General features: G+C 30.4%; 1 protein-coding gene across 1 annotated transcript; it reads left to right on the top strand.

The window, feature by feature from the left end:
* Positions 1-493: 493 nt before the first annotated feature.
* Positions 494-2313, top strand: LOC134231296 (uncharacterized). Its single transcript, XM_062713234.1, has 3 exons — positions 494-665; positions 1159-1362; positions 1604-2313. The coding sequence occupies exons 1-3, from the start codon at positions 614-616 to the stop codon at positions 1885-1887; spliced, it is 540 nt and encodes a 179-aa protein (XP_062569218.1). The 5' UTR covers positions 494-613; the 3' UTR covers positions 1888-2313.
* Positions 2314-12156: the final 9843 nt, after the last annotated feature.

Below are 12156 nucleotides of genomic sequence, written 5' to 3' on the forward strand. Positions count from 1 at the left end.
AAATAATCAATTAAACAGTACAGTCCTCAATCCTAAAAAAAATGACTTGTATCAAAGAATGATATCAAAAGTTTCTTTTTAGTCATCATTTCGCAAGTTGTATGGTCGACACAGTGACATTGTCAGCAAAACAACCTATCCTGACTGACGGTTTTTAATTTATTTAGCCATAATTAACACACTGAACTGTCTGCGGATTTTCCCGTATTTCCCACCTGCCCGTCGTCAGGGGATACTCATTCCTCCATTGCACCTGGTCCTAATCTTCATTATCCATATTTCATCAAACCATAGCCGCATGAAAGAGATTTTCTATAATCTGTGATCAAATTAGGAAAAACTTAAAATGCCTTTGTTTTTTTGTTTTTTTTTTTTTTGAAAAGGAGCAGCAATTTAATGTAGACATTACTACATGTATTTCTGAATTGAAATATCTTAGTTGTTTTGTGAGATAACAGATAACGATATCAATTTTGCTCGACATTGGCACTCGCGTTATCTTAAACCTTTAGGAATGAAAAATTGATTTTACTGATTATTTGGAATACTGTGATCGAGTGTATTTTGTCCTGTGAATGTAGTTTTAACTTCCGTATTGGTACATATTGTTTTTATGATGTTTTCTATTTTCTTGTTTATATTTTCCACCCTCATCAGTACATCAGGTAGGAAAATGTCTCTTTCGAAACCAACAAGTGCAAATAATGAAGAGTTTTATAATAAATGAATTACTATTAATTTTACAACCTAATTTTTTCATTGCTAAAATTTATTTGCATCTTCACCATCATTTGATAATAAATTCTAATTTGTCTTCGATTTTTATTTAATAACGTAGTTTATGTCCTTATTTTAAATCTTTCAAACTGAAAGTAGTTCTTTATTAACATTTACAGAATTTGTCTTCTTGTTTAATAATTTTTTTGTTTATCTATCAATCTAAGCTATAACAATATTAAATCAATATCGATTATGTTTTAATAGTAAGTATCCGGAATTTCTTTCAATATAGATATTGAAATGAATCCTTTCAATAAGAAATTTTAAAATGATAATTTAGGCATTCCAGGCAGTCCAGTTTCTTTGATACATAATGCGTAAGTTTCAATGCATTAAATAATCTTATACCTATCTTATGATATCTAATATCTTTGATAGGAGCAATTCTTTGCTACCAATGTTCAGATGCCAAAGCAGAAGGAGCTTGTAGGCATGACAACAATGGACTCCTGTCAGATTATCAGGGTATTCAAAACAGAACCAATATCACAGATACAGAGTTCAACACAGAGTTTACGTATCTAAAGAACTGTACAAGAAGCTGGGGAGAGCAATGTCTGATAGAGAACATACGTGAAGCAGGTAACATATTATTAAAGAAGAACACGGCTAATAGCAGTTTGATGGACTTTGTCGACAATCATCCCTCATTATGTATTCGCTCAGGTTCTTCAACTACAAATTTTATGAATATTTGATACCCTGATGGTTTTCTTTGATGAGATTAAGAAGAGACCAATGGGTTTTCACTTGATATCTTCAAAAAAATATTAATTGATTTAAATGTTATAGAATAAACGTCAATTTCTTTTTAAATTTTCAGGAAGTGGAATAGTGATGTCATTCATTAGAGGATGTACAAATGGAAAGGCATTCTCCCTCAATGATTTCCCTAATAGAACGATAGTTTCTGACAATCAGACGACATGTGCCTACAGGCCGGACAGTGGGAAGGTTGTCGTCTGCTTGACAATTTGTAAAACAGATTTGTGTAATGGGCCTCAGCCTCCATTACACGATGGAGCCTCTTCCAATCACTTTTGTTCTTTTTTGACTATACTGGCGCTACTACTTGTGAATATAGTGAATTCTTTCTGTGAATCTTGAAGGCAAACTAGTATCAAAGGAAATTTACTTCTTCTTGAATTTTCTTTTTCTTTTTGAACTATACAAGGATTTTTCATAAATATTTTTATGTTATTTAGAATATTATGATAATACATGTGTATATATATAACTTTTTAAGGAACTTCTGTTGAGACATTACTGTGGGATAACTAACTTACAGTTGCTAAATGGTCATAGGTAATTTCATCAGAATTTTATAAAAAAGCGATTAAAGGATTGATTTTTAAACACTTCAACGACATGCCTCTTATTAACTTTTTGAGGAACAATGTTGAATATAACTTTCTGTATTAATGAATAGAAAATGAATGTCAATATTTTTTCAGCAATACCTTGTTTCCTACCAAACCTCCATACATAAACTATTAATTGTCCTCTCAATTTATAATAAAATACGGTAATATATATATATATATATACAATTTTATATTGAGTTCCATTTTACGTATTTGCAAGCATATTGTATAATTTACGATTCTTATTTTTTGTTTCATATATTTTTAGAAAAAAAATGTATGAATGTCATATCTATATTAAATTTCATATTTACTGTTATAGAAATATTCCTTCTTTCAAAGGCATGCTCCCAAAAGTACCCATTGGATTATACTTTACACCATTTCTATTCTGGTAATACATATTGCCTGGTCCCTAAAAACACATGTTCTGAAGAAAAATATTGACAACAGTTGCATGCAATCCTTTAACGTTCAATCATAATTAACTCCAGAGAGACAAGAAATACATGACCATGAAGACATTTAGAGAATTCTAGAATTAAGCACCGGTATTTTCATTTTATTTTCCTCGTTGAATTTGTTTTACATTAAAATTTAAAAATATACACTTGATACTGTGTTAAATCATGATGGAATAAGGACTCTTCTGGGAAACCGTTCAGTCTAAATTTATTCTGTTAAAGTTGTGTGTCTGAAAGGAAAGAGGTGAAGTCGGGATTCAGAGGTTGTTGAAAGGAGCTAAGAATATCTAAGTTTTTGGGCCTTGTATCCATTCTCTTTGACATATTTTCAATAAAATATGTTCAAAACAAAACTGATTTTACCATATTGTCGCAAAACCGTGAAATTACATTTATTATGCAATTTTCGCTCCTGTCAACCCCTTACCTGAAATACCTTAGCTGTTTCGCTTATACCAGATAAGGTTATCAGGTTTTATTTGAAATAGGACCTGCATTATCTCATTTTGCTAGTTTATTTTATTGATCTTATTTTATCTGAAATCACTTCGATGGAAGATAACTTTAATGTGGATCTGTTTTAGTTTCCTTTTTGGAGGGTTATGTGAAATTATGTTTTTCTTTTTTCTTTTGTTTTGTGCTAACATCTATACCTCAGGTACGAGAACCTTTCTTTTAAATAGTGTTTGACGAATTTAGCAGCTTATATCAAATTGTTGTTCTCAAAGACGCCAATTGTCATGCTTGAACAACGTACAAAATGTACAGTATAGCAATGATCTCAAGAACTCGCTTGTAAAGAAATCTCTGATATAAAGAAACTTTCAAACATCCTACAGAAGACTTTTAGAGTTTGCATTCAAGGGGTGTAAAGCATAGCTTCCTTAAGGTAGGACTCATATTTCTATTATTTAAAAATTAATGAAATGAATCAAGAAGACAATATCAGTAAGAAATAGTATCAGTGAAATTAAAGGTTTTATATTGCTCAAGGTCAACTTCCTTGACATTAAGAATAAAAAAATACTGTTGCCAATATGATTTACTTCATCAAACAGATTGTATTGATGAAAGCCGCAACAAAAAACAATGTACATGTATTAGCATTTTTATTTATATTTAACTTTTTCTTATTTTCATATAATAAAGTACTAATAAATGTACAAAATGATACAAAAACAAAAAACCGAAAGTAAAATTTGATTGACGTGTTGCTTTAAATAATAAAATCAATTTAAAATATATTTAACTCACAATGGTTTTTAATGTTAGTTTTCAAACGCAGTTTAAAAAATACAATTGTGGAGTGAAAAATATGTCTTTTAAATTCCTTACACCTCAATATATAAGACATATCAAATATACTTTGAATGTTTCATACATGGAAACAATACACAAACAAACTGAAAGCCGCAACAAAAAACAATGTACATGTATTAGCATTTTATTTTATTTAATCTCACTTGAACCGAAAGTAAAATTTGATTGACGTGTTGCTTTAAATAATAAAATCAATTTAAAATATATGTAACTCACATTAATTTTTATTCTGTGGAAAAATAAAGGAATGAAATATGAGATAGCGAACAGAAATCAAGTACCTTGAAACAATACAAACTGGAAGATGAGCGAACACAGTCCTGTTTATCGCTTATATAGAAAAGGTTGCTGATCCAAGTTGAATTTATCGCGTTTACCTGAAAGTTTTGTTGTTATGTTACCATTGAGGTCTTTTTCTAATGAAGTAACTGAATATGAAACAGAAATATCGGACTCTTCAAAGTAGTTTATTTGGAGGTTCAAAAGGATATATTGTATGAACGTAGAATTGAAATTGAAAACTTTTGATCAAACCTACATGTTGAATTAAAAGCAAGACACTTCTTTTCTTATAGTAATTTAAAAAATATTCTGTTTCTATTAATACAAAATGGTCTGCTAATAACAAATACTCATACATGGAAATTCCGCCAGATTCCTGGAAGACTTTATTTCAGAATCAAAAAAAATATTGATTTTGTCAATTAGATTTTTTTTTTTTAATTTTAGCTTCAGAGTAGTTGTATGTTCAATCAACCTTTTTTAAAAAAATAGTTTTGTTTATAATATATTTATTCATTTTGGAATGTAATGAACAGCACACATAAATGCCTATGACCGTTCTCTCCACAAAATAGTTTTGCATATGATCAATGGCAAGGTACAAGTTAAGAGATCCATTTTATTGAAAAGCAACAAAAACATCCTTTCTGATAAATGACTAGCATTAATTCGGAATAAACACGTGTATGATATCAGGTTTACACTTATTTACAGGTGCTATACTCTGCTACTGGTGTTCTGATTTAAATGCAGATGGATACTGTAAAAATGACATGGTTGTGCTCACACCGAACAATACTTGGAGGTACCCGAATTTTTTTAAAAATTGTGAAAAGCAAGACTGGGGAGATCAGTGCTCAATTGAAACAGTTCGTAAAGCAGGTATTGCTCTAAAGCATTTTTACTGTCATTAGTGTTTTAAACAAGAAAATGCTTACATTTTGTAAGGTGTGATGTATAATTTTTTGGTGTACAATGTATATGTGTATTAATTAAGCTTCTCAATGTAAAATAACTAATATACAAAGAAAAAAGCATTTTATTTTTTATAGTTTATATACATATAATAAAATAATCATTTAAAGTATTTTATTGTATTGCAAAAATAGCATTTTAGTAAAATCATAAAAGAACTTTCTTTCAAGTAATGTTAATCTAATTGCCAAAATCTTCTGTGAAATACAGACAAACTGATAGACCCTTTTACTTTTTCTCCTGTGTTATACTTTTAAGTGAATTTGAACACAAGTACTATGTAGTACATGAATCTAACCATGAAATAAATTATTGAAAACGTACAATGTATACACATATAATCATATAAAGCAGTCAAAAAGTTAACCTTAAAGTGAAAAGTTGAAAAATGAAATGTTTTTTACTGTCATTTTTGTGATGGAAAATTAATTTCTTCAGAGGTGTACAATGTTTATGTGTTTCTTTCGGTGATTTTCCATGTAGACAGTGGTATTCTAATATATCGTTTGAATTCAGAAAAAAACAAATGGGTTCTTTTTCAAAGGTCGTTTTGCAATGGTATATATCCGGGACAGGCTGGAGCTGTTTTACACAGTGGGGCCTCCATCAATCATTTTTGTTATCTGTTGAGCATATTGATGTTTCTACTTGTTAACATGGTGCAAAAAATTCTGTAAATACGCATTTTGGGAATAAAAAAGAAAAAAAATGTATATATGGGATCTAGTAACCTACAGCAACACTCTGAAGTATCAGCGTGCACATAAAAAAGTTTAATTACAACCTACACTACATATTCTATTACAATCTGATTATCATATTCTTATGTCAAACCAGTTTATAAACTTAAGGATGTGTTCTGCTGATTATAATTTTTTAATTGACTTTAGACAAGGAAAAACATAAACATACATGCACAGACACTCCGAGGCTGAAAGGCTTTTAAAAATTTGGAATATACACGAAATACGAAAATATGATTACACAAAAATGCTACTGACAATGGCAAATATTTACACATTTTCAAAAACGCAATTCCAAATAAACATCTTTCTTTTACACACAGGAATTTTATTTTTAACTTGTACAATTGTTCTTCATATCTAAAATATAAATATAAGTATCATATTTTGGATTGTAACATTTTGTTTTTGTTTTTTTTTTTTGATAGTTGAAAAAAATGTTGTTTAAGAAGGAGCAATTAGTGAATAAGTATGACCTTTCTGGGAAAACAAAGTATTAATGTGCAGATGATTTTTTAGAATTATTATTCCATTTTTTTTAAAATGCAAGCTGCTGATTCTTTTGTTTTGATAGTCTTCAGGAATATATGGACAATTCTTCATTGTATTTGGAAAATTCCAATTAGTCTTGAATCCCGCAATGTTTTATTTCCAAATTTTTAGAATATGCTCTTTTGCTCTTATTCTCCTTTTCTTATTTAGTTTTGAAATTCGATTTCAAATCATTAAAGTGAAAAATTGAAACGTTAAATGCATGTTATAACAGCAGAATACGTCCTTAAAGTTTTGAGTTCACTGCGAAATCTCATAAATTTTAGACCTGTTTTTATGTAACCTATTGCTATCCGTTTTCGTCCGTCGTCGTGCGTCGTCCGTCGTGTGTTAACATTTGAACATTTTCAGCTTCTTCTCTGAAACCACTGAATCAATTTCAACCAAATTTGGTATACAGCATCTATGGGTAAAGAAACAGAAATTGTGAATTTTATGGTCCCCGCCTCCCTGGGGCCTTAGGGGTGGGGCCAAAACCACTCAAATTAATGCAATCTTTAAAAATCTTCTTCTTTACTTCTGGACATCAAGCAGTCAAACTGTTTGCATGATTGTAATCAGCAATGAGTCCTCTACCAAAATTGTGAAATTCATGGCCCTGGGGTCAGGGGTTCTAGTGCTAGGGTGGGGCTAAAAAAGTATATAGTGAAAAAGCATTATTTCTTTGAAAATCTTCTTCTTTGCTCCTGGGCATTAAATAAACTAACTTAGTGCAAAGTCATGATGTCAAAGTGCCTTTACCAAAATTGTGAATTTTATGGCCCCTGATTATAGTTTTATAAGGGTGGGGCTCTATTGATTATATAGTGAAAATACATGAATTCTTTGAAAATCTTCTTCTCTTCTCCTAGGTATTAAATAAACTATCTAAGTGCATAGTTATGATGAGCAAGAATCTGCTCCTTGGTATTAATCAAATATTTTTGAAAAGCAAGGATGCATTTTCAAAAATTGTGCAATGTGTGGATCTAGGCCTAAGGGTCAGGGGTTCATGTGTGGTAGGGGCACTACTGATTATAGCTGAATATTACTGATTTTGAAATGTATTTTTTGTTCCCCTACCCTGCCTCTGTGTATTAAGTAACCAAACTAAGCAACTGCTAAGTGTATAATTAGGATGATCAATGGTGCCTCTTTCAAAATGTGAATGCCATAGCATCTGGCTTATAACATGAATCAAATTCAATCACTGGAATGTTATTGCATAATGCTCAGGTGACCTATAAGGCCCATGGGCCTCTTGTTAATGAGAAAGTTTATAATTGCTAATTAAAGACAGATGATACAAATACATTATTTCTTTGTAGGAGACTTAATATCATGTCACAGGTTTCTAAAAGTGGATAATTCATATATTTTTTTTCTCCCAAGACTTGGAAAATGAAATAAACTTGGAAAATATTTGTAAATTCTTCAATAGAATAACAAAAATATGGAAAAATCACTCTCAGTTATGGTTTACCTGTTGATGAAAACAAAGAAGTCGATTCACTTTATGCATAAAATAGCCCTGTAGATATACCAATTAATTGATCAACACTTGATATTCTCTGTGAAGCATTAAAATAAAATAGAGACTTGGTGCTTTCATATCCTATTTAAAAAAATTCTTCTAAAAGTGCAGGTCTAGGAGAACTGGCTGTATGGAATTGCAATGTTCTTGAATTTTTAGGTAAACAGGTATAATTGAGTACTTTCAGTGAAGAAAAATAATATGAGCGCACTCTCTGATCTAAAAAATAAAACATGTCCATTAATCCCCAGAAACAGTTCTATCATTTACTAGTTGCATATTTTAGATCAGAGGCTGCGCTCTATATTAAATATCAAAAATTAGCTTTTAAAATTGGCCGTTTTTGTAGACTTTTTCAGAAAATGAGGAAATTGACGCATTTCGTGACGTCATAATGCATTGACTAGCCAGAAAATGATGTCATTTTTGATAGATACGCAGTCACCAAAGATCTAGGTGATATTTAATGCATTGTTAACTAAAACTATGCAGTTTCAGTTTTTCAGAAATTCACAGGGCCAAACAAGTCAAAAGTGAATCTTGTTCTTTAAGAATATGTTAGCTTGGTGCTAAAAGTGTGATATAAACTTTACAAAAAATTTACCAAGGCAGGTGAATTTTATGAGGAAAAATAAAATGATAAAAAATCAGAAAAAATAACATAGGCTGATTTTTACTATTTTGCTTTTCCCAATAATATTCACCTGGCTCGATATATTTCTCTTAAGCTTTTATTACACTTTAAGCACCAAGCTAACATTATTCTGAAAATTGTTTTCATCTGTAAACCTTAAAATTAGTGTAATTAGTTCATTTTTGTAATTTAATTAAGGTATTAACTATTTTCCAAATCTGTTTCATTTTCCAAGCCTAGGGAGAAAAAATTCAAAGAGTTATCGACTTTTCTTAACCTACACTACATGTGAGATGATTATATTCAGTCTCCTCTAAAGAAAAAATTGTTTGTATCATCTTTCCTTAATACTACTGACATTGAGTGACTTGTGATGAAGGGAAGATGAAGAGAACGAACGGTAATCAAGCTCAAAAGTCCATTAAAACAAAACAACTTGACAGCAAAAGTAGGATCGGGTGCCATGAATGAGTTTACATATTTTGCCGACCTGCCACTCCTGCTGTATGCTCCTTCATATGATCGGGCAAGTTGAAAATCCATAGACAATGTAGTGTGAAAAGAATGGCTGAACAATTTGTATGAAAATTGTCAGTTCATACAAATTGTTCAGCCACTATATTTATACAGAATTGTCTACGATTTTTTCCCCACTTGCCCGATAATAACAGGGATCATACAGCAGTAGCACATTTGCAGACAAGGTCACAATAAATATCGATCAAAAATTTTGCAAAATTTTGAATGTAACGTAACTGTTGATATCTTTGTAATATCAACTTATAATCAATAGTTTGCCTTGTTTAAAATTGTTCTAGAGCATGCTCTTGCATATCGAATCACCTTGGAGAAATATATACTCCAAAAACTGGTGATAATGGTGTCTAATTACATAAACTAGAGAAGTTGATGATAGAAGATTTGAAGTCATCACGTCTATCATAAAGGTCTAAATAGGTTATTATAATCGTCATTTTCCAGTTAAACATCCATATAATAAATGAAATAAATGTGTCAGACTCTGTGGTTTTTTATTTATTTATTTCGCGGTCATAAGGATATATCCGAACAAATAGGTGTATAATGAATATTATTACATATAATGGAAAAAAGTGTTGCTTTTGCGAAAATTTTGTTATTTCATTTCTTGTAAAATTTCCTCTGAGTTTTAGTACCCTCATCTTCTTCACACAACTTTCCTTTATCACTTGTACTTATTAAGATGGTTTGCAGTTTGTCCTTTAGTTGTCAAATCTGATTCTTGAATTGAACTCCGCCTCTGTTCTAATTTTTGAATCCCTTTTTCCTTTTCTTCATATTAAGCTCATTGTCTAGCTATTCATAAATACCATTTTAAAGATATGGAATATCCGACCATTTAAAGTAATTGCTTTCAGATCATCATTTTGAATATATCACCAGTAATGATATGTCCACTTAGACTATAATTCAAGGAAAGGGAAGAACAATTTTAGGAAGAAAACGTGATTTTTTCCAGCCTTGTCCTCTTTACTATTATAACCATTCCTTAAATTGCTATTTTAGCGAGAAAAAGTAAGAGTTTCACGTTTCTATAAACTTTGTCTAGAATTGTAAGAAGCAATTAAAGAAAATCTTGAGGTGTCCTTATGTGTCTATTAACACTGTAAACATTAGACAAGTGAAGAGCAAACAACTAAATGGCTTTCGACGGGCCAACAGGTTTTAAAAATATTTTTCATTGACTAAGGGACTCGGAGACATGAATGATTCGTAAGTCTTTATAATTTTGATAAGCTGTACAAAACATAAATATATTTCTGTTAAAATATTATTTTTGCATTACTTTGCTTCTTTTTTAAATGGTCTAGCTGGTATTGAAAATATACATTAAGACAGACATATTTGACATGCAAATACCAGATCTGATAATGTCAATATTTAAATGTCAGAGTTAACGTTCTTTATTTTAGTGATTCAGTCAAATCGCATTTTTCAGATTGTTTCGCTCCATCAAATATATATGTTTAATCTTTGTATAATGTACATTTATTGATATGTGTTTAATTTTTAAGAGCTCTCCTCTATTTTCTCTTTTTTAATTAAATAAAACGATGAAGAAAAAAGTGTAGTTTTGTACTTTATAAAAAATATAATTACATTAAATGTGAAAGATATTCTGTATTTCAGAAATATCTTTGATAAAAAAATGAGTTTTCAGATTCTACTTATGTAGGGATAATTTAAGACTACCTCTAGCAACACGATATATTTCTGAAATTCAACACTTTTCAACTCCATACATTCAGCATAGATGAACGGCATGGTAATGCTTGTGCAATTGCCTGGTTTTCAAAAGAAACCTGAAAGGAATATTCAAAAGGTGTCTTGATCATTTAGAACATCGAATGGCAATTTCATCTAACGACTGTAGTCATGAACTAAATGCAATATCGCACCAACCACTTATAGCTTTCTTAATCTTATTCTCGTCTCCTTTCATTAAAGTATTTATGAGGAGGTATTATCAGGATTAAAATTATTACATAATGTTTTGACGATTAACAGATTTTTAAATACTGGTCGTTAGGTGGTTATATCCAATCAAAATATCAATAAATGAAAAGAATTTAAATGGATTTAGATGAAAAAAAATAGTGATATGCTATCAATATTATGCAAAAAAACTTCGAAAGTAAAAAGAGCGAGATCTGCATTACTTGACCTTTTTTCATCTATCAGTTCTTAGTCTATGGACAAAGTAGTAACTAGTAGATATCAATGTAACACAGGTGCGCATTTATCATACTGAATTCGAAAAGTAACCATAACTGAAATGGATATAAATTTATCCATAATCCTGTATTTGAGACTTCGCGGTAGGGAAAATAGCGAAACATAAAAATAAGTTAATGCTTGTACATTATAGAACGTCAAGTGTTGACAATACTCTAAACACATACGTTCAACATACATCCATTATGCTACAAATTAATCCCCCTGCTATAATACAACTATCAAACAGTTAAATAATGAACATCTGATTTAAACTACCAGATTAATCTTTTTCTGATTTTATATCCGATCAGTACAAGTCTTGAATTTTCTTTCTTCAATTGAACAAATAGTTGATTGTGACCGCTGGTGTATTAGAGGGTCGCATTGTGTGGCGGCTAATATTAATGACCAGGATTTGTGTTTTATTTAATTAGAGGATACACATGTTTCTATCTAATTTGGATGTTAGGCCATTTTCTGACTAAAGTTCTGTCTCAGAAAAATTGTTATTCTTATATACAATTTTGAGGATTTATTTGTTTTATGGAGTAATCAAGAAAAATTCATTTATGTACTGAGGTAAGAACAAAAATTTAGCGTTAAAAGGTTAACAAGATCAATTATCGGTAATAAAAATGAATAATAAACACTTTATTATGGTAAACAGAGAGAGGTTGGCGTGGAAAAAAGAAATGAAATCCAACGGCAATTGCAGAAGAATTATCTTTTAACATCACCATTCAAACACTGATAAACAGGCGATGATATGGTT

Source organism: Saccostrea cucullata, unplaced genomic scaffold (assembly GCF_032062105.1).
Source record: "Saccostrea cucullata isolate Sc308-1 unplaced genomic scaffold, CSIRO_AGI_Scuc_v1 ctg462, whole genome shotgun sequence".
NCBI classification, from domain to species: domain Eukaryota; kingdom Metazoa; phylum Mollusca; class Bivalvia; order Ostreida; family Ostreidae; genus Saccostrea; species Saccostrea cuccullata.